A 24,477-nucleotide genomic window follows, 5' to 3' on the forward strand; every position below is an offset into this window, starting at 1 on the left:
ATTACACTGCACTATTTATTTGCCGCAAAACTTGAGTTAATCCATCTCAAGTGAATCATGTGTGACCAGAACTTCACCAGTATGATTAAAAGATGCAACACATGGTCCTTTGCAAGTGGCACGTCTACAGTTACTCAGAGAAGCATTATGTTCTGTTTTTTTCAAAGCTATCATGTGTCTACCCCCAACCCCCCAGTAACAACCTGGTCCCTAAGAAACTTCAAGTATCTTCATTTTTGGGTGTTAAACGTCAGATACATTTAAAGCAGATCTCCAGAGATTGTGGCCCACTCAATCTCTTAATCTTTTTATGTTGAGAAGCAAACAATTAGTAAACATGAAATCATTTGTGATATCTAAAAATCTTGGCTTTCTCAACCCAGTTCTCGGTGCTATTTTTTCGACAGCTACAATAATACAAATCATTGTACTGTGTCAACCAAAAACTGATGTAGCTGAATATCCTATTTCCAAATGCTGTCTAGCTCTAAACATTTAGGGACAAGAATAGTCCTTTTGCCAGGCTTTGCCTGGCAAAGCTTCAACACATTTAATGACTTAAAGACTTTCTGTGTCAGAGGTTGCAACCAAGCAATTGCTTACACTAGCTATGTAAGCAATTACAAATTCACAAATTAGTCCCTTTTTGAACCTGTACTTTTTCATATTCCAAGGAAACGTGAACAATCACTTTGCAGCCATCTTTCCACCTGTGATTGTATAGGCCTATCATATTCCTTCTTAGATGGCTCTTGGCCATCTGAGTCTTGTATATGCAGTCTCTTCTCACGTGAAAGGAACTCCATACTTCAATTATTTTTTGTCCTGTTCTACTTTCACCTTTTTTTTTTCTTTTTCATATGGATGACATGGCAGCCCAGACTGATGCATCATTTCATACGCTATCTTGTTCTCAGCTCCTTCCTTTTTAATTCCTAACATGTTAGCTTTCTCAACTGTCACCAAGCCTCAAGTTAACCTCAGCAAACTAGTCACAAAGATCTCCTCCTCAGTTACATAAATATAAAGCCCAGTAATAAACTAGATGTAGTTTTGTCGGTCTTTCTAGGTGTAGGCTACCTCACATTTTTCTGTTTCATCAATTTGTCATTCAGGGTCATGGCTTCTCCAACCTTTTGCAGTTAGTTTTAGAAATTACTATAGTGAATATGGTATGCTCACTATTTACATGCTTTTCTGATCGTGTCTACATACGCTGAACAACGCAGATCCCAACCTCCCCTACTCATGACTGTCGTCATTTCAGAAACTAATTATTTTTTTCCTATTCTTTGTTCTTTCTGTCTTAATCAGTTTTTAATGCATGAATAGAACTTCTCCTTATGCATAATGGGTATCAAGAGCCTTTGGAGAGCAAACTCCTAGGGAGGCTTTGCAGCCCAAGTACCAACTAAATCCAGCATCAACTGTATCACCATTATCCATGTTTTCTGATGTTTCAAAAAAATTCAGTAAATAGGTAGAAAGTACTTCCTTCAATTGCTCATAAGAGAATTCTATTTATCTAGATAGAATTTAGAAGAAATAATCACCTTCTGTCTTACAGGAATAGGAGGAAAAGGAGTATTGCAGATTTTTACGTTTCTTACAAGGAATTTTTTCTTTCTGGAGGCTTGGAGCTTCATTTAGTTTCAGAGGAATGGACACAGAGACATTCAAGAGCATTACGTCACAGTAAAGACAGGTAATAAAAACCACTATTGAGTTAAGGGGTAGAATCTCTGGAGTGACTGAAAACTCAAAACGGAGATTAGAGAGAATGGAACATTAAAGTAATTGTCCTTTTTAATGTGGATTGATGGTTAGAAAAAATTAATTACTCCTGTAGGCTCAGTTTATTGTTCAACCAGAAATTATAAAGAATCTGGATGATTCTGCTTTACTGGTTTAATGCTAGGTAGGACAGACACCCTTGAAGGACAATGCTGATGAGATCAGTTCGTTTAATTCTTCCATTTCACAATCAACATTATCCCAGTCTTTTTAGAGATGAGTTTTGGCCAGCTGTCCTTCAGCCAGTGGTTAGAGTAAATGCACAAGACTTTCTCTGTTGATGTTCTTTTGCCAAATTCACGTCCAAGCATGTAATTCAGTGGAAACATGGATTCTACAATTTGAGACTGTTGAAACAGTTTTCTGGATAACACCTTCTTTCATCAGGTACTGCAGCCACAGCTTAAGCAAAACAACAATTTACATTAAAATACTTAGAGTATGTTAGTAATTCATTCTCTTTTCCTAGGTAGATGAAAAAGTCTTCAGTTTTGTGTGTGTTTTTGTTTTTTAAGGGATTTGATGATGTCCAGGAGTAAACTCTTCTCTGATCCATTCACTGCATAAAAAACTGCAATAACAACAACACTGAAACAAACAAAAAAGCCCTTGTGCCACTTTTAAACAAAACTGACTCCATAACAAGAAAGCTTTCATTCCAGCTTGGTATTGTAACAACTCTCACAGTGTGAGAAGAGATGGAGGTTTTTATTTGATTGGGCCTGGAATATCACGCTGGTCTGTGCTGCAAGAATGTCTAACAAAAGTAAGCAAAACATTAATACTTCCAAAAGACACTTCTTTTTGTTTAAAAAAAGAGAGACACTTACAAAAGTTATCTAAGTAATCCAAAAGGAAGGCCGCAGAGGAAGCAATGTATTAGAGCCAAGAGTTATTTCAACAGCCAGTCCAGTACCAGCCAGTACAGCTCACCCAGTATATGATTCAGAAATTTATACGTAAGTCTTCAGTCCTTCTGATGTAGCATTTCTGATTTTAGAACTGCTGAGAAGAATATTTCAAAGAATAAAATTCAGACAACTTATAACCCCCCCTTTTTTTTTAAATAAATGAAAGGTTGGTACTCATAAAAAAAAAAAGAAAGTTTTAAGAATCTCACATGCAGTTCCAACCAGATTCTTTCCTTACTAAATAACAATATTCCAGATGGTATACTGGAATATACAATATATATATATACACTTGGTATACTTGGAATAACAATATACTCCAGATGGTTTGAGTCATATGCACATACTCTTTTGATGTGCAACAATCACATTCCTCACATTTTGTTCAGTGGAATACATATGCTCTATGGTCTTCGGCATAACAAATCAAGCTCACCCCCTTCCATCTTAGAACTGTTCAAAAGTGCAGAAGTATTGAGTTACAACATGGCAGAAAAGTTCATTTTTAATGCAGTCTCTTATCTCAACCCTGGGGTAGGCTTGTATCAAAGGCTTGCATCTTCCAAAAGGTGATAACAAAAGGATTTATGATTAGCTTATAAGCGCAATAGGCTTCCATGTAACCATTGGCTTCAGTATGCTTGCATCAGTTAAATATAAAAGTTCCTAGTTTACATTTACAGAATCCGTGGCTCTAAAAAGCACTTAAAAAATACCATTAATTAAAACTTGCATTCCTCTGGGAACAGACAGCAAATATTTCTTCTGTCACACCTTTGCGGAGCCACAAATCAAAAGATCTCAGTGTTTGACACAAGACGGACATGAAGAAGTTCAATACAGGTTACAAACATCCTTCAATGTCTTGAGATGAAGCACAAATAAGTTCATGTTTCAAGCGTGAAGATCAAGCGTGAAGCATGAATAGTTCACGAATGTGAACTATTCAGATTCAACAGATCTGAATTTTTACTTGACTCATACCTAGACCACCAAAATCTTAGTATTTACTTCTAAAAATTAAGTGTCTTTGTCTTCCTGAAAAATCAGCTCTTCCGTTCTACATCATACCTGGCACAATTAGCAGCAGAGAGCTCCAATACACCAAAGAACAATAGCCTTTGAACACTGGCTGAAGATAACTATCTACTGAAAAGTTTCCTTAAGTCTGAAATGCAATTTGGAGATCTTACATCAAAACAATGACTCCAGCCCCATCAGACTTTGGTTTCAAAAATGAAAAACACAGCATAAGTGAGAATTATTTGTATAAATGAAAAAGGCCCGAGGGACCCAGGCTTGACCAAATGTCTGAATGGTCCATATAAATCAACAAATTCTGCGTTACTGAGATAATCAAAACTAATCAGGCACTAGCAAAGGGATTTAACAAATCAAAGCAAGCTTGAAGCATAAAGTAGCATTAACTTTTACAGAGACTTACTGTATCTCTTTGAGTCTAAAGAATTCTAAGTTGGTCAAAAAGAAAAAAGTCAAGGAAAATACTTTGGTGCTTATAACATGAGGAAATGGAACACCAGTTTCACTGAGATTTTGCTTAGATTAAAAGGACTGGGCCACTGAAGGTGTAAGCATGAAAAGTTGGAGTGAAAACAACCAACATGAGGATTTTAGAGGGAAAAGTTATCATGTGGCAGGAAATATTGCCATAACTGTGCAAAAACTCTGGAAGACAACTTGAGGCGACTGTGAGTTATTTGAAGCAAGGGAGAACGTTGCTTCGTTGTACTTCTGTGTGTTGATGGTATAACAGGTAGAAATAAAATGCTGTTACATAATTTGGAAGATTTCCAGTCTGGAAGCTGGCTTCAGATATAGTCAATTCTAGGCTCCAGTTGTAACGTTATTTACAGCTTAATTGACAGCTTGAATTATCAGCACAACACACACTCCACAGCTTCTTTAAGCCAAACAAAATATATTTTGTAACAGACACCCAGCAGTTCATGAACCCACAGCTTTTACTCTAATGATCACATGACAGGATTACAAAAATGCCAGGATATTTGACTGGAAGACTGCAAGTGAGAACATAAGTTTAAAAACATTTTTTTGTAATATGCTCAAGTGGTTTCACCCTTCCTTGTATTGTCTTTTCTAATCAAGTTTAGAACTAAACAGGACTCACATTGTCATTATGGCTACCGTTTTGTTCATTGCCAAATTCATACCGGATGTCAGAAAAACATCGAACTATTTATTCCTTTGTGGTCTTAAATAGCCTGCTAAGAAAAATAATTTTGTTTTATAAAATCACCTATTTTTATAAAGCTCAAGATAGGAAAGGGCATGAATTTCTATTTGCCTCTGCTAATGCCAGCTCACAGTATGTCCAGTCACAGAATAAATTACCACCAATTAGCAATACTACAAGATCTTCTAAAGAAGCAAGCAGCTGAATATCCCTGTGTAGGCATCCGAGTTTACCTTCCTGTTCATTATAGCATTTGCTTCATACATGCTGGAACAGTCCCTTCCAAATTCCTTTCTGCCCTATAGAGAACTTCTATAAAAACGGGGTCTAGAACAGAGAGCTCAAGCAATTATTGGAATCCTTCCTGTTATTGAAATACCAATGTTTAAAGAATAAAGTCAACTGCAGAATGACTTTACTATGGAAATTTCATGAGCAAAAGATATTCAGAAGTATAAATTTGTGCACTGGATCTGTAGTACTAATCAGGAGACAGGATCAGAAAGCATCAGTCCACAATAGGAAGGGGTATAAGAGTTTCAGAGATTTTAAAAAATTCCATTTTTTTAGTTACCTCAAAATAGTCCACATAAGAGACATTGGTTCAGTTCCTTAGGTTGCCACAGCTTTAAAGAATTAAATGATAATTTTTGAAATCCAACCACCTGGCTAACTACTTATTATGAAGTTTTGGAGGATATCTAAGTAATTATTTTTCAGCCACTGAGATGGCATCCAGACACTTTAAAGGCTGCTGTTGCTTGTGTTTGCCAACCTATACAGTTTCAAAAAAGCTACAAGATAATACGGGTTTAAGAGTAAGGTGCAATCCATTTAAATCATACCACGTCTCTTCCTCCTTAGCACCTCTTAGTTGTCTGTTTTCAACTACCCAGTTTTATCATGTTGGTTTCATTAGACAATTTCCTGTACAGGATTACATTCCATTGGCTTCTTGCCAAAAACATTCCGACTAGAAGAGCTGAAATCTTCAACCATCAACTAAAATAGTATAGCTGACATATATCTTCAGGCAACTGTAGTGTGACATCTACAAACAACACTGTGCTAAAACACAAATTTCACACATCTCAAACATAACTTCAAGTTGAGATGTAGGTATCATTATACCAGAATGAACATAGGCCAGAACTGTTGTGTTTAATGCCATCTTCACAGCAGGAACTCAGGTTAACCACAACCATAAAATAGTGCTAACCACAACAGCCTTTTTCAACACAATGGGAAGAAGAGCAAAGAACTTCAGCTGAAATAAATCAGCATAGATCTGCTGAAATCATAGAAGAACATGAGTCTCTATCGGCTAACAGTCGGAGTTCCTTTATTTAATGTCCTGTTCATTAAAAGATCTTCTAATTTTTTGTAATTATTGTTATAGGAGGCAATTTGTTGCTTTACGATTTAGACAAGTCCCTAGTGAATGCAAGGCGTCCAAGGTGGCTGCATTTCCAACTGGCAAGATAGCCATAAGATACTCTGAAGTCAGCTGTATAGCAATCACAGAAACCAACTCCCAGTGAAGAGCCAAGAATGCTCCATTTGCTACTGAAGAAAACAAGACAAAGTTGAATCCTGCCGTCAGCCTTTTAGTTAGTGGTAACTACTGAACTGACTAGCAAATCTGATGAGGACAATTCACAAAGGCTAAACAACTTGGACGGTGTGTCTACCTAGGTGTTGATAAAGAAGTGCAATATAGACCATAGATCCCACTTTGTAAAGTGTGGAATTCGCAGCAGACACTGCTTCTCTGTAACTTGTAAATAATAGTTATTTTAGGGACAGAAATTCTGCTCAAGGCTTACGTGTTATTTAGAACAGGCTCATGATTTCCCCCGCTCAGGGGCTACCTCAGCAAACTTCTGTTTCTTTCACAGAAAGGGTGTTAGAAAGGTTCCACTGCAAATGCTTCAGAAATAAAAGTTTTCAACTCCGAGAATTAGTGTCAATTCTTGGTGGGTCACTAATGCCATGGAAAACTAGTGTAAAGTGTCACCACTAGTAATTTTCTAACTGACAACAGCCCTTCTCCTGCATCTGGACTTCTCTTCTCAACTGAAGTGCCTTAGGAACAAGATGATGTAGAATCAAGATTCACATACTGATTTGCATGGTAAACAATCCATACAAAGAACATTTTAAGCTTTTGCAATGGAAAGTAAAGAGCAAAGGGTAGACAGAAGGTGGAGGATTATGAGAAAAGATAGGAAAACAACACCCTCTAAGCAAAGGGACAAAACAAGGTGCAATAAAAATGTTACATTTAGTATTAAGTGTTCACCAGTGACACAAGATACTCTATGCTTTGTTTTTTCTCTTAAGGGAAGGACCACTGGAAGGACTAAAGAGAAGCATCTGATCTGCTGTTTATTTTCTGGTGATATTCATTTATTTTACTTCCTGCTATAAAAGACTTGGGGGGGGGGGGGGGGGGAACCAGCCATGTTTCAATGTAATTTTTTGCCCAGTTCAACCCATTTCCACCAGTTTTAACTTGGATTTATCTATCACATGCCAAGCATTATTTCATTAAAATGCTGTGTTCTGAGCATGACTCATCAGTCAAATAATATTTCTGTAGAACATCTGCAGAACTCAATGATGCCATGCGAATACACTGCTAGCTGTTAAGAGAGTAATAATTCTAGTTGCCATTTTTAATTATAGGAAAAATAGGTAGCCATAATTTGGAAGTTATCATCGTTAGAGTTTTTATTAAGCAGGACCTTCTGTTTGCTACTCAGAATCTGAACACAAGTTCGTTATTATCCATTTCTCTCAGTAGATCTGTTTTCATGCTTGTAAGTGCATTCTGATCCATTTTGATAATCAAATGACATTTAAAACACTCAGCATACAGCAACAAGGTGACTTTGGTGTTCTGGAATAGGACATCTGTTGGTAACATGTTTTAAAGCCAGTTCGTGGCAAAGAGAAGAACCCGTGAGACAGGCAATACTTCTTCTATGGTGCTAGCAACTCAGATTTGTTGCATTTTCCAGAAAACTCAAACTGACATGATCCTATAATACCTCTACCATCTTGAAAGTTCAATTGCAAGGTCCTTTTTACAAGGCCTGAACATAGAAGTTAAATGTCCTTAAATCTTCAAGGGCAATATAGATGCCAAGCCCCTCAGAAAACTTTGGAAAAAGTGAGCCAGTCCTCCTAGACTCACTTTCATATTTTTTTTTTGCTTTCCTTGTTATTTTTTGTTTTTAGGAATTATAGGAAAATAATTTTCTGTGTTATTTTTTGATATTTTCCTTAAAGCAAAACAACTCAATAGCTGTGACAAATGCAAAAGGAGGAGTAAAAGTAAAGTGCCACAAGCTTCCTTCATTAAACCATGTTTTCCAGTTCTCTATGTCTGGTAGAAGAGCCCAAGAATATCTCTACAATGCCAACATTGCTTCATTATTTTTGTTTTGTTTAAATGAGGCAACATACATCAATCCAGCACCAAGAAAGAAAGAACCCTCTTTCTCCTCTGATGTGTGGGTATATGCAATGAAATAGCTTACATTTGGCTAACAGATCAAGATTTTATCATTATGTGGTGGGTTGGCCCTGGCTGGCTGCCAGACGTCCACGAAGCTGCTCTATCACTCCCCCTCCTCAGCTGGACAGGGGAGAGAAAATATAACGAAAGACTCATGGGTCGAGATAAGGACAGGAAGATCACTCAGCAACTACCATCACAGGCAATACAGACTCGACTTGGGGAAAATTAATTTAATTTATTACCAATCAAATCAGAGTAGGGTAACGAGAAATAAAAACTAAATCTTAAAACACCTTGCCCCCACCCCTCCCTTCTTCCCAAGCTCAACTTCACTCCCGAATTCTCTACCTCCTCCTCCCCCCGAGAGGCGCAGAGGGACAGGGAATGGGGGCTGCGGTCAGTTCATCACACATTGTCTCTGCTGCTCCTTCCTTCTCAGGAGGAGGAGGACTCACACTCTTCCCCTGCTCCAGCGTGGGTCCCTTCCGCGGGGTGCAGTCCTTCAGGAACAGACTGCTCCAGCATCAGTCCCTTCCATGGGGTCTCAAGTCCTGCCAGCAAACCTGCTCCAGCCTGGGCTCCTCTCTCCATGGGGCCACAGGTCCTGCCAGGAGCCTGTTCCAGCGTGGGCTTCCCACAGGGTCACAGCCTCCTCCGGGCACCCACTTGCTCCGGCGTGGCGTCCTCCATGGGCTGCAAGTGGATATCTGTTCCACCGTGGACCTCCATGGGCTGCAGGGGGACAGCCTGCCTCACCATGGTCTTCACCATGGGCTGCAGGGGAACCTCTGCTCTGGTGCCTGGAGCACCTCCTCCCCCTCCTTCTTCACAGACCTTGGTGACTGCAGAGTTTTTCTCTCACTTATTCTCACTCCTCTCTTCTGACCACTGCTGGTGTTGTGCAGGTTGCTTTCCCTCCCCTTCTTAACTGTTAGCCCAGAGGCGCTACCACCATCACTGGTGGGCTCGGCCTTGGCCCGTGGTAAGTCTGTCTTGGAGCTGGTTGGCATTGGCTCTATCAGACACAGGGGAAGCTTCTAGCAGCTTCTCACAGAAGCCACCCCTGTAGCCCCCCCCACTACCAAAACCTTGCCATGCAAACCCAATACACCTTAGCACTGTGAGCACTGTGAGACAAAGTATCACTTTGTTGATCAAAGCCTAGAGAATCTTACTACTTTGGACAATAGGGAGCAGAAATTATTTCAAACTAATTCATGTCTACTGTTAAGAAGATACTAATTTATTCAAATCAGTTTTTAAAAAAATGAGAAGAGAGACACAAATATGAATAAAGTAAGTACATTATTTCTTTAAAGCCATTAACTTTAGGCAAATACAATGACTAGCTCTTTGAGAAATACTCATTTCTTCCCTGGGACAATTTCAACAAAGATGAAAAGCATTAGTCTCAAATCTGATTTTAAAGCCTTTGCCTAAAAACTAGGTGTGGTTCCACACACACACACCTCCTTTCCCTCCAAGCTTTTCCATAGAAAGTATTCCTTTTTGTGGGAAAAGGCATTCTAATTTAAAAAAAAAAAAAATTAAAAAAATGAAAAGATTTTATTACCACCATGCTAATTCACAGTTTTTTCCAATTAAGTGGTACTCTTAATGCTGTATATTTATGCTGTATTACTTCTAAGCTGCTTGACATTCTTACAGTGAAATAAAAAGAAATCGGTTAGTTAAAGGACATACTTGTTTGCCATAAAGAGGAAAGAATTTATGGACTAGTTTAGAAAGAAACTAATGCAAGAATAGGTTCACAACCCTGTATGGTATTAACAAGCCTTCTTGAAACTGTAGTAAATCTATCACGCTTCAAAAAAAAAAAAAACCCAAAACACCACCACCACAAAAAAACCCCCACTCCTTTCCTGTATCTCAAAACCTAAGCTTTTAGGAAATAACTGAAACACTTACTTTCAACCTTTAAGCCATCTTTAATGGATACCCTAAATCAAGACAAAAGATGCCACATGATTCATATCCATCTTCAGGAACTAGAAATAGAGTATCTTTCATATCAGATAGGATATAAAGTTCTTGCACTGTTTCTGTGTTGGAGAACATTACAAAGTTGAACACATCTTGTTCTGCAGCTGGAGTTTAATTAGGTTAAATAAAGTTTATTTCCTTGTTTTGTTTATTGGACAATGAGCTGAATTACAACTTCTCTTATAGCAATACAGCCACTCACAATTCACAGGAGGGGTCACCTTAGACAGCAGGTGTTCCCCCGTACCTATTCCTTGTTACTTGATCGCCAAGAAAGGTATCTGGATCAGATAACTAAGGTAAAACCCTCCCTAGTCTGTGTGTCTGTCTGTCCTTCCCTAATGATGGCACTGCCTCACAGAGAGATTAATGATCCTGCTTACTGCTTTAATCAACGAAGCAGGCTCCTCTCCCTCAGGCAGCAGAGGCTCAAATAGCTCAGTTTAGTTTCTGCTATTCACTTAGAGAAGGAGCATTATATAGGCATCAGGGCACAAGAATAAGATTTCCTTAAGACAGAGCTTACAACTAGAAGAAAGAAAAAAAAGAGGGCAAAGCTTCTCCAGATTTTAGACAGGAATTTAGGGAGTACTGAAGTTTGATGCTGCAATAGGAAAATATACAAAACCCTTGTTAATTGGGCCTATCTCAAGAAGCGCTGAGGAAAAATTTATCCCTACAACAGAGAAAGGCTTTACTGAGGTCTACAGGCAAGAGCACAAAACCCTGAAGTATTTATAGAAGTATAAAGAGTACTCATGGGAAGAGGTCAGGAATTCCTAGAGTAAGACTCTCATTAAAGAAAGGAAGAAAAAAAAAAAATCCCACTTTTGTTAATAAACAGGAGAGCAATTAAGAAGCACCAGCTACAACAATTAGAGAGAAAAAGTAGCATCAAGATCAGAGGAGAGAAAAGATCCTCTTATGGACCATGCAGGTGCACATTATGCCAAGATTCAATCCAGACTGGAATGTTTAGAGCAACAAAGCAGTGAAGTTTGCTTGAAATTTGTTTGATCCTCCAGTGAGCATAACTATTTGAACAGAGCTAGAAGGGTTTTGCCTTGACTATATTGGGTGGGGGGAAAAAAGGGCAGGTAAGGATTTTTTTTTTTTTTTTTGACAAAGAGGAAGGAGAGAGCATGCTATTTTATGACAGCAATCATGGCATACTGGAAAAACCCTACTAGCTCCAGCTGCTATTGCTTTTGGCAAATCCATCATATTGGCTTGAACAGAATCTTTTATGCATTATTTACTATTGTCTGTCAATGCCACTAGGTGGATAGGTTTCAAAAAATTGTGGAACAACAAAGAGAGAGGGTAAAATTCTTAAGCCCGCCCTTAAACCAGGGGCATGTTCCTTCTCTGTTTGTGAGCTTTTATGGAGGGGTGGAAGGAACATCAGCAGAAACATCTCAAATTGCAGAGATCATAGCAAGTATTTCAGACCAATTATACCACCCAGTATTCTGACATATTTGTGGACACTACTCTGAGAGCACTCATTAAGAACAACAGGATTAGTGGCCCCAGCTCATGATCCAGCCTCAGCTACCAGAAACACTATATTACACAAAGGGGCACATTTGGGGGGAGGGGGGGTGTCAGATTTTTTTTTTTATTATTCTAATGTTAACAATGAAGGTTTCCATCACCCAGCACAGAAGGCTTGATAGCCTCGCATATGTAAGAAACAATGAATTCAACTATTTCCTGTTACATAAAAAAATCTTTGACTGTAACCCACTTATAGGAATGATACTCCAAACAAGATTAGTATATGGTATAGTAGTATTGTTAAATGTTAAGTAGTTCTTTATAGAGAAGAGAGTTCTGACACCTAAAATCTTATTGAAAGTTTTAGAATTGGCAAAGAAATTGTGCTTAGAGTTTCTGTTTTCAGTTTCCCTTCAAAAAGAAGAGGATTTCCCTTAAAATCCTTTATCTCCTCCTCTCTCTCTTTCCCTTTGTCCACTTCCCCCACCACCACCATCAAGAATTCCCCCAGTGTTTCAGGAGTTTTAATGAGTTCCAGTTAGGCAGCTAAATCAGATAGAAGCTAACTATAGCAATTATTATGCCAAGTGGAGACAAAAAAAAAACCAACCAACAAAAAAACCCAAACCCACAGGAAAAACCTCTCAAACTCTGGAACTTCAATTATCTTTCTACTTTCATTCCTTAAATATAAGAACCACTGAAGTTGCTATGAATGCCACCTTCTAACTTGTGTCACTGGCAGTAGAAATCTAGAACCCCTACTGAATTTTGCTAGATGCCATTGCCAAAAGTTGCATTTTTTTCTTCCTGCTGGATAAATATCTAGCAGAGCTGAAAGAATACAGATGGAGGCTTAACACCACTAACTCATGCATCAGTGCCATTGGGCTTGCTGAGCATTTCGCTAGACTGCTTTCTCTCCAGTAGGCTAACACAATGAATCTGCACCAGAAACCAAGAATTTCATTAACTGGTTGAAGCTGGTTGGGTTGGAACATGAAAGATTTGACAAGACTGTAAATTAGAGTGTGTGTATTCACACAGCTTTCTCTAATACTGAAGCAGAGTTCATTCATAAAGAAACTTAATGGACACTAAATTTTATTGCATCTATTCAAGAAAATTTTTTTTCCAAACATACTTAGCTGACAGCTCAAGTATGAAAAAAGGGATTCTGCAATCACTACGTTGCAAAAGTACTATTCAGGAATCTAAAGTTACACGTTTGTCCTTCACTGGTTACAAGAAAAGTCATCATCTTATAGCACTATCTTTCCCAGAGGGCAATTTCCACTAACCACATGTAAACATGAAATCCATGTACACTGGCTGTAAACGTTGCTGCTTTTCTCTCCTAGTTGCAGCTGGAAATAGAAAGTTTTCTTACTTCAGACTAATACGATTGTCTGACAGTTAGAGAATTACAATATTGTTAAACCTGAGATTGCTCAGAAACACCAAGAACCTATTTTAATGGAATGCCCTTTCAGATCAAGCTGTAGTGTCATAGATTGAAACCATGACTCTCTCACCTTTTTACGTACTATGTTTCTTTTGTGACAGTAAAGTATGTGGCTTCTGTGGCTATTAGCCTCCACCCCCCCAACAAAAAAATAAGGACTTACAAAACATGCAAGGAATTAGAACAGGAATAACATATGTCTACATCAAAGTTACAAAATAAAAAGTAGCTTCTCCTAGTTTTTGTTCTATTTGGTATTCTACACATTCAGGCAACAAAGCGCTCGTTTTTACTTCTGTTTGCCATGAAGAATATTTGTGTTTTAAGTGCCCATGTACACTGTAGAACAGGTCCAAAGGATACGCAATATCCAGCTCTTTGTTCCTTGAAGTAATTTTATGGACACAGTAAGGACTGACCCTAACTGACAAATCAGCATAGCTTAACTTAGTTTTCTTTACTTGCCACAGAAACTTTACTCTTCTTATTTAAAAGAAATAGCAAAATGAACATCATGTCACTCAAATTAGATTTCACTAAAGTTAGATTTCTCTCAATACTAATTTTAAGACTCCACCCTCCACTTCATTTTTGACAGGCATCGTAGGCAAAACAACCCAAAAGACTGTTAATAAGGATCTCAGGTTCACAAAAAATTTCCACTGTCTTTTTTTCCACAATGTGAAGTCACTGTGATACAGAGATCCATAATAACACAAGCAAAAATTGCTAAGGGACTTCTCTCTGTAAGAGAAAATTTCCTGTTGTGCAGGAAAAGACTTCAGTAGCTCCAGTTAACTCACATGTGCTCACCACAGACCCACAGCACAGATTCTCATTACTTGCATGTGCATGCACGTGCATTCATGTACATTTAGATTACTTCAGTAATGTTGTCGCCAGAGCATACGGGAATGGTTGACCCATTATTATGTGTTAAGTCTGTCTCAGATCCAACAGAGACAGGTTGCTTTATGTTTTCAGCCTACAACAAAGTAAGAATTTTCAGATACTATGGCTTAACAGCTAAAGTTTGGTGAGCCCTTCAGCACATTTAACATAAGCTGCTGAAAGCCACCTTTTCTTTCAGGATTTTTATTAACTTTACAGATGTTGTCTTTTTACCATTGCATATGCAGTTCTAGACAGAAAAAGAACAAACCAAAACTAGCCACAAAGTTCACTTGAATACTGAGAAGCTGATGAAGCCTAAGTCAGTATCATGAAGTTCCGAACAGTTGGCAAGAACATTATTTAACAGTATTTTTTAAAAAGAAAACTTTATAGATTGCTCAAAGTCAACGGCACATACTATGTTTTGACATTTTCCCAGTAGAATCAATTGCTTTTAATGTAGCTAGGCCTGTCCTCAATATTATGCACTAAAAATCCTCTCATCAAAAGAATCCAAGTGTTTTCCAGGAAAAAAAAAAGTCCCCTGAAAACCTTGAAGAGCTTGAAGTTTATAGCAATGTTTGCAGTTGGATCCAAGTAGAAGTACACCACTAGTCTTGGTGAATGACTCATAAAAGCACTGATGACCATGTGGAATGTTTTTTCATTGTTAACTAAGTTCTCATTACATAATTTCAGGATTTTACTGGTCAGTGTTGTCAGTTTATTAAGATTTTAGCAAAAAATTGACTTTTCTTCTGTAAATTTTAATAGAAACAGTCTTTGAAATACCTTCCTTACACACAATAATGGGATAGAACAGCATGCCTTCTAGGATCTGATTTTGTGTTTATGTATCTAAGGGAATCTGATCCTAGCCATCAAGACTCAGTTTTCATTTGTGAAGCTGCCAGAGAAAACCTAGCTTACAGAAAATATTTGGAATTTATCTTCTGAAATAAAATAAAACAAAACAAAAACTCAGTTAAGCCCAGGATGGCATTAACCATATAAGTATACTACAGCTAACACAACACACTTGTAAAGTGGAAGAGTGTGCCCACCATTTAGGCTGATGACTGCTCCTACCATCAGTTCCCATCTGCTTTCTGTTACCACGTTATGCTACACTATGCTGAGTGCAGACCTGTGTTATACAATTGTTCAATTGCAGGAGAACCGTGGCAGCACACTGGGAGCTTTGCACGAGGAAGCCAGCATCTTGGGAGATTCATCCAGCTTCCAATGCTTGATGAATCAAATCTTCAAATGTTGCCCCATCAACACATCTCTCACGCCAATGCCTTTAGTTATTCCCTACTAGTTTTCAGAGGCCAGTTCAATGTATATACCTGTTTTTTGTCATAAAGAGAATGTTACCACACCAGTCTTTAGAAAGACAAGACACAAAATATGTCCCTCCTTCCCAAAGACTTCTATCCCCAAGAACCATCCCTGCAGTATTGTGCTGCTGCTTCACATAGAAGGTTTCAGGCAAGTTGAACTCTTTGAAAGATAGCCATAGCTGACAATTATAAAATCAACATGGGCTCCTCCCTCATCCTCCCCTCCCACTCCAAATTAATCAGCTGGAATACCCAGGTTTTGACATTATGATATGGTGATGACTGAAGTCTATGCATATACCTTCATTCATCATCAGGCAACACACAATGAATTCACTGTGGTGAACACAAGAGGCACCTAAGATATATCCACAGTTTAAGACAGTGAAACAGCTTCACTTCCTCCAGGCTGGGAAAGTCTTATGAAAAGATTTTGCCTTTGAAACCAGCAAATGTGAAAAAATGACTACTTAGCAGCCAATAATTAAAAGACAATTACACATTGACAAGCAAGATGATAGCATTTCATTGAGGGTTTTATATAAAAATGAAGACAGAAACCCAAAGAACTTCTCCATTATTATTTTAGTGCTAGACTCGGCACCCTTTTATTAACAGACATTTTCTTCAGTAGATATTAAATGCGATAAATGTCATGTTCTCAAGTTACTGAAGGCTGCTTTTCTATCACTTGCAGATTAAGTTCAACTGATTGTTGGGCACATGGTGAGAAAGAGGGTGCATAATGTGTTTTCGATCTGACTGACACAGATTATACTCTTCAAGAAGTAACTGAAGCACTTCAATACACCATTTCTTCATTCAGAGCCATCAGACAAGAAAGGTTCCTTAGTTACATTGATGCTGCTTCCCTAGTAAACTCTATTTCAATTATTACGCAAGTCACAGAAGTCTATTTTAAGATTCTTTGCTTTTATTACAGTACATATGGAGGAGGTTCTCTCCTGACATTTGAATAATCTGTCTTCACCTAGCAGGTGTGTTTTCCTTTCAGAATTTTTTTAATAATCTCCTGAAAAACAATCATGAGAATTGGAAGAGAATGAACTAGAATTATGCTGATGGGCATATGCGCTATATTTAACAGTGCCCAAGAATGGTGCTATACTAAAAAAAAGCATTAAAACCACACTTATGGCAGAGTAAGCAAATCAAGTGAGGACATCCACGCATTTCATTTTCAGGTCAGCACACAGCTTCCATACTCTGCTCCTTCTTGTGCTAATGGTAATAGTCTAAGAGTTGAAGCAACCGTGGCACCATTTACCACACCAGGTAGAACCCAGCTTCTGATTGCAGAGATCTCTTCAAGCCAGAATAACGGAGGTGCATGACTTCACTGCCTCAGAGGAACATGGTTACTATCAGACAGATGTTCCTCCTTCAGCCATGCAGTGAAATGGATCCTATCACAGGCAGCTAGTGTACATTCTTCAGGATCTTAGAAGCATTTGGCATTTTTTTCTGGCAAGCATCTCAGAAGTCAGTGAACAGATCCCAGCTGAAGAAATGCTTCAAGAAGTAAGCAACAGACGTAGCCCACATCCTGATAGAGCATGCTTGACTGTTACCAATTAGTTGTGAGGCTTCTTGTTCAAAATACAACTCCTTGCGTAGTCCTTCTTCAAGTTCTCTGCAACCGGATGGTTCAGACCGACAAAAATAGAAAGTAGAAAAAAGAAAGATGAGCTTAGAAAGCTCTGTAGAAAGATGAGCTTAGCTAGGGTGAGGGAATATACCAGTTTTATATGAGTCTAAGCCAACTTGATGAGATTAATTTCAAATAATCTCACATTCAGTTTTATGACAACCTGTGACCTCCAGGCCTTGCATCAATAGGTGGTTCAAGTAGGCTGAATGAGGAGAAAAATCCATAAATGATTTGTTTTTTCTAGCTCAGCTTTGGCCACATGCCTAGTGAGCTCTCAACTATTTTAAGTCATTCAGTTACAGCAATGACAATATCTCCTCATTAATAAGATAAGAACTAGATGTTTAAGGGCCAGTTTACAGTGTTAGGAAGGACAGAATATCACCAATTTGCTGACAGAAGAAACACTGGAAAGGGACCTCTGCCCCTCCTCTGAACACGATCAGGATGATCTCATCAATGCCCAAAGCCATCAGACCGAGCAGACTGCATTCTTACAGGAATATTTGGGCTCAAAAAATATTTATTTCCTGAACCAGTGGAGGTCTTGATTGTACCTGTACTATTAGCCAAATTGAGGTGAGTGGATTCCTGCCTTCAAGACAAGGACGCTATATGCATGGTGACCATCATTATCAGCAGTACTAACACAGATGGTGGTCAGATTACTATGAACTTGGGCAACAGCAGGAACCTCTCACAAGGAATCCTGGAATTTTTTCATGCTCGGTATTTTGTACCCACATTGGGGCGTTAAAAATCTGGAGACATCTTGCATACTGTAGACCTTCCTGCTTCTCTCAACTTTGCACTGTCTACATTTGCAAGACAAGTGTTGTACCTTTTCTACAATTTCTGCCTCTCTATTTCGTGCCAGTGACTGAAAGGTGTGCTTCTATCTCAATGCCACATATATTCATTTGATGCCAGTGACAGCATGGACTTCTTTCTCTGCAAGTTTGGACACAACTTATCTGGTAAGTGATTGTAGCAGCAGGATCCTAAAATTAGCCTGCTTTCAGAGATGATCTTAGGCTATTCCTAAATGTGATGTTTGACACTTGTGCCTCATGACTCGATCAATAGCCTATTGTCTTCTATTTCACAGGTATGTGTGATCATGTGATCATAAAAGCATGCCCATCTTTTAAGGGGATGAAGCCAACAAAGAATGGACAAGCCACAAAACTTGCAGATTTCAGTGCTCAAGGAAAGGCAAAGCTAGACAACTATTTAGGCAAGACAAGAATACAATGACTCAAAGTTCTGAAGATTTAAGAAGTTTTATGGTATGGTTTAGATAAAACTAAGAACTAAGGACCTGAATACCACATTTTCATTACTGTAAGATATTATTAGCTGAAATAGATGAGGAAAATAGTGGGTGCATTCTTTATAAGGAGTCATTAGCTGACGCAAAGGTAAAAACACAACTGCAGCTGAAACTGCTATTTGAACAATTAGCACTGGTTATATAAAACACGCAGGCACCTGTAAGGGGGTCTGTTTTAAGAATGCTTGCTTTAAGAGTGAAGATTTCTAACTATGATGTTCTCCATGCTTTCAGACAACTGCAGTTTCCCCTCATGAAGAAAAGCTTCCCTTCACCTTCTGCTAAAAGATCCCCAAAGATATGTTAATTTTTCTTTAATGTATTATCTATTCTATCACCATAGCTGTCGTATCTGCTTTTTCCTCAAGGACTGATGCAGTTGCAAATACTTTTCTGCATCCCATGATAAGATTTTATTAATGACATCAAATAGTTTCATGCTTTGCCTTGTTATTAAGTTCTGTGGTGGTAGCGGATATTGCATTCCTTTGTGTAAATTCTCTAATTTTTCCTGAGTTTTGATAAGGCCATTAATCACAACATGACTATGCTAATTCAGACTATACTGGTGTCCAAGACAATGCTAACAATAATCACTCTTTAATAACCATTCTCCTTTGCCTAATAATTACCTGTACAGATTTTCTCTGCTTAGATAGTAGCCTTTTTTTACAAATATAGGAGATGATGAGGACTACAGTAACACGGTTGTGTTTCAGTAAAATTTCTTCTGAAAAGTCAGGATAGGGCTGACCTTATGAGCTCAGCATCTCATTATGTCCTAATTGACCTCACATCCTAATGACTTCACTGGCAGTTCAGAATATTCAACATCTGGCAATCCTTGCACTTAAGTGATACAAAGCACTTGAAAATTCACAAATGAAGAGGAGTATATATAGCACTGAATTCCTTGCTTCTCTGTATGGTAGCCTGACACTGCAAACCTTCTGCTGACTGAAAGTACTTGTGCTCCTTGCATTTGCTAACCAAAATGCCGGCTTCTTTCAAAATAGCTTCTGAAAGGTCAACACCTACAGAAATTACGTTGCCAAAGACCATTTGGCAGGCTGCTTTTCTCATTTCATGTTTTGCTCCTCATTTATCTCTTGAAGTTTTCGGGTTTTGCACTATTCCAATTGGGTACTGAGTACTATTGAGAAGTACATTTCAAAATTATGTATTTTAGTATTATTTTATTTTGTACCTCACCACCCACAGAGGACACATACGTGCCTGTATGCACATCCATATGTAAAGCACAGGCACTGTGTTACATATGACCTGAGGCATTTTGAAATCCTCAAAAAAAAAAAACGAGGAATGTAGTATTGGGAAAGAAAACACAGACTGAATCCATTTCCTTCTTGCAGCCAAGGTTTCCTTCCTTTGTAGCACCTACAGCCACCTACTTTATTTTAGATGCCTGAAGTACAGAGATTGCTTATCCCTAGATAAAGTGCACTCAGCACTTCAGAGGATTAAAACCTAACAGGTATTAACTGCAGCAGGGTACAAAAGGAGCCCCTTGCATTATACTTGCATATAGCCAGCCTACTACAGGAGATTGTCTATGAGTAAGGCAGTAGAACTCCTGGGATTTCTACTTAGCTCCATTCCTAAGCCTGCTAAGTGTTTAACACATTGTCTGAACAACACAGGTCAGAACAACTCTTTGTTTGACTTAGTACCTGTCCTCTGCAGCAGCCAACAGCAAATAGCCCAGAAAGAGCATATAGGGAACACAAAACAGAGGTTTTTTTTCCTCCAAAATATTCTTCCAGCCTCCAGAGGTTTACTGTAGGCAGAGTTCCTGACTCAAAGGTGGTGCTCTGGTGTCCTACAGCCCTGACTGAATCTCCTAGAAATACAGGAAATTATTAAAGTAACCTAGAATGTAGACAAGACCCAACCCTTGCAACCAAGTTCAATGCATATGCACAGAGTAGCTTCCCTCCTTAGTTCCGTTTCTTTCTCCCAACCTTCCACCATCTGATGCATCTAGTTGTATTAGAGGGCAGTCAGCAAGCATTCTCTAGCGACCACCTCAGTCACCTCTCTTCCATGTTAGTCTGATTATCCCTTGTTCAGAGGACAATGTTTAGGGCACATACGCATGTCTGAATGCAGGAACTGACTACCCCAGGCTATGCATGTCAGCTGTTTTTCTAGAACTGGCACCCCTGTCTAACCCAACAAGGAGTGAGCTCAGGAGGATTTCTGGCAGACAGTTCAGCTCTCTGAGTCGACTTACTGCAGAGTCAGCCATACATTGGAGCCTTGCAAAGGAGAGGGCGAGACCGTATGGTGATAAGCAGCGACAAAAGCCACAGCAGTAAAAAGCTCAGATTCTGTGGAACTGTGCAGACTCAACAGCTCTGTAACTTGGCTGCTTCTTCATATACTAGGCATGAGGAAAACAAGCTCCCCCCTATCAGGAGGTGGGTGTAAGTTACATGGCAATCTCAGGTACTAGCTTACAAACAAAGCTACAGTTGACCTTTTCAGGCGTGAAAAGGTGTGGTTTTGCAGGTACAGTGCCAGCTATGGGTTTACAGCAAGACAAGAAATGCACTCATGATGTACATTTATCACACAAGACTGTAACAGTCAAGTGATTTCCATGCTCTCTTATGGAATAAGTATTACAGCTTACTGTGCTTGGAAACAGGCAATATAATTCCCCAAGTTTAAATAAACTCTATTAGTTACCACACATTTAATTTTTCTTCAAGGAGCTCCCTAATACCAGCTCATTTTAGAAGTCTCCAGATAGCCAGCTTTAGTTTTGTGGAGAGGAGGAAGAAAACATGTTTGTTTTGCTTCATTGTACAACAAAGCTTAGTATTAAATTGCTGTTTAACTCTTAACAGCATTCACACATAATGTACCTGGTGTTTACTAGTACAACAGTTAAAACACAGATCCTTTTCTGGCTCTCTTATGGCTGTGATTCTGTTCTCAGGCAGCCCAAAGTACATTAACTGTGTGACTGGAAACAGGGTTAGGTGTTCTGCCTGTAAAAGAGTAAAAGCATGTCCTTCCTGCAGCATTTCATGAAGCTATCTCTCTGGTAAAGTGCAAGTAATATTATGATAGTCTTAAGTTACACTAAGAGTAGGTGATCCAAAAGACAGGGACAGAAGTCACCTGAACCTAGATGCCAAAGGACCGGGCATAACACACCAGGGAAGGACTCAGATCCAAACACCCCTATTCTTTGTGTGAAACTTCAGTGCAACTATTAGAACATAAGCCCGTATCTAACTGGATACAACAACAGGAAAACCAACTTAAAAGATGGTATGTGCAAATTTCCTAGAAATACAGGAAATTGTTAAAGTAACGTAGAATATAGAGAAGACCCAACCCTTGACAACTGCTACGTTAACCAGAATCAAGATGTGCTCCATATTGTTACTCCTCTGGAATGTTAACCTTGCTAAGCATTCATACATTTTGGAAATCTGCCCATCAGTTATGCAGTTCATGCTTTCGTAACAGCAACAACATCTAAAGAAGAGAAAGAAAGAAAATCCTAAGCATATCCTTTTATTTAGGGCAGTACAAGTGTTTATGATAGCAGATTACTCTTTCTGGAAGTCAAATCACCAAAAGCTACAGAGAATCAAGCAGAGATTACCATGACTAATCCTCCTCTCACTTCCCTTTCAGAATAATAAAACATGTGCTATTTAGAACCATTTCTTAAATTTGGAAAAAGGGAAGGGTAAGAACAGACTTCAGAAACCTTTTCAGTTCTGATACCCACGCAACCTATGAATAAAACCAAGAGGATCATGCAGTGACAGAACATGCAAGTCCTAGAACATACTTTTGTGAATATGAGCCAGATTTATTGGAACATAAGCTAGAATTAGAAAAATAGCAGATGGCCAATTGCAGCACCACTGAAATTCCAACAGCTTGTTTTGAAATGTTGAGTTAATTCTTAAAATAAGGTTTTAGAGTTGGAATAGATTCTCTAGGCATGACAGGAAACTTCGTTCAGACACAGCAACTCAGATTATTTTCAAAAATTGACTGGACACCATTAGCTAGCTGCATTTTTTGACATTTTTCTCACATCAGCTTTAGGTGTTCCTCTGGCAGTCATACCTGAAGATTTTTTTTAAGCTATCCTCACTTTAGACCAATTTCTCCTGTCAGACTTGAAAGAATTCCTCACATCCTCCTCCCCAGCCCTACCATCCAGCTCTCAAGTCGGTTTTACTTCAGATGTATTAATTTCGGAACCTCATTCCCACTCTGCTCCGGGTCCCCACGTTTGAAAGCAAGATCCCTCATATAGACTAAGGCATAATATTAATTTGCCTTCTAGGCCATATCTACATTAATGAAGAGGATAAAGACAGGAATAAAACTACTACAGACGGCGATCTTCGGTTTTAGTGTCCTTGGTAGATTCTGCCAATTCCCCATAGGCTTCCTGCTAAGGCTGAACCACCTATTCAAACTGTCCACCAAGAGCTGCTTCTCTTTCTTGTGAGAAACAAACCTTTTTTGGGAGCAAGGGGAAGAACCTACCCTTCCACACCCAGCCTTCTCCTCTCTCAAGCCTATTAAAGAATTAAAAATAAACAGGATAGAAGTTCTTTCCTCCCCCAGGAAACACTTTTCCCCACATACTACCACCAGACAAATTCAAGATACTTCAAAAACCACCCTGGGCATGTTGATATTACCATGTCTTTGTGTAAGGACAAACAACACAGGAAAGCCTTACTTTAAAGCTGTGATCAAGTGCTTTTCATTACTCTTAAAAATCAAAGCACTTATGTTATCAATCCCTTCAAAAGAAGCTTGCTTACAGCTTTAAGGCAAAGAAGCATTAAAAATGGAAGCTGAACCCAGAATCCCGGACTAGAAACCATACGCAGCACTTTAACATGGGCCGTGCACAGACACGGTGCAAAAATACTGTTTCAAGTGCTCAGAGACTTACGAAGTTCAAAGCGCAGCGCTGGTCCCTCCCGCCGAGCGCAGCACCGAGCCACCGCAGGTGCTTCTGCGCTCCCAGCGAAGCCGGGGCCTCCCTGAGGCGGCGGCACGAGGCGAGGTGGGCCGGGGCGGCCGCCCGCCGGCGCCATCTTGCGGCCCTTGTCCGGATTTACCGGCGCCAGCTGCTAGCGGCAGCCTTCCCACACAGCTTCAGTCGTGCGGAGGCCGGGGTGCCTGGACCCCGCAGAAGGCTGCCAGTCCCCTCTGAGGGCAAGCCAAGCAGGCACGGCGCCTGGGGAAGTTGCCACAGCGAGGGCAGCAGGCAGCTGCCGCATCCTCTGGGCGCCACGCTCTGCTGCCTCACGCACACTGCCTTGCTCTCCGGCCGTGCAGCAGTGGGGCTGGAGCTGCCTGTCCCGACTGTAGAGGGGACGGCTTCACCCCGCTGCCCTCGGCCCGTTAACACAGAGAAGTCCTGACCGCAAAAGCAGTATCCAAATTTAAAAGCAAAACACTACATTTTCACTCCAGGGATTAAAAGAGGGTTGATCTTACTGCCCCCCATAATTAGGAGTAGTATTAAAGGGCTTTTAGCCTCATCACCTACCAGCGTCTTCTACAGGCTGCGTAGCTGTTTTCTCTCCCCTGAGATCACTTGTGACTCCATCCTTCCGGGTCAAAAACATCCTTCTGGAGCTCCAGACAAAGCAGCAAGACCTTCAACAACTGTCTTTTTCAAGACCATGCTTCCTTTTGTAGCCCTTCCTCAGGCGTTGCCTTGTAACAGGTGCAGGGGCAGCCCAGGAAGTTCTGGCAGCGCGGGGCCAGGTGGGCCTGGCCATTAGCCCAGCTGCT

The 24,477-nt window shown here is 39.6% G+C and overlaps 1 protein-coding gene across 3 annotated transcripts in view; it reads right to left on the reverse strand.

Moving 5' to 3' along the window:
• GALNT18 (polypeptide N-acetylgalactosaminyltransferase 18) overlaps positions 1-24,040 on the reverse strand; it is a 297,690-nt gene extending 273,650 nt beyond the window's left edge. The window contains exon 1 of one of the 3 annotated variants that reach the window (XM_075163173.1): positions 23,627-23,992. In XM_075163173.1, the coding sequence (XP_075019274.1) occupies positions 23,627-23,771 (145 nt within the window). In that variant the 5' untranslated portion in view covers positions 23,772-23,992. Of the gene's footprint in view, positions 1-23,626 lie in introns of all 3 variants that reach the window. The other 2 variants (XM_075163171.1, XM_075163170.1) reach the window with 2 other exon arrangements.
• Between the last annotated feature and the right edge of the window lie 437 nt (positions 24,041-24,477).

The sequence above is a fragment of the Calonectris borealis genome, chromosome 14 (assembly GCF_964195595.1).
Source record: "Calonectris borealis chromosome 14, bCalBor7.hap1.2, whole genome shotgun sequence".
In the NCBI taxonomy this organism is placed as follows: domain Eukaryota; kingdom Metazoa; phylum Chordata; class Aves; order Procellariiformes; family Procellariidae; genus Calonectris; species Calonectris borealis.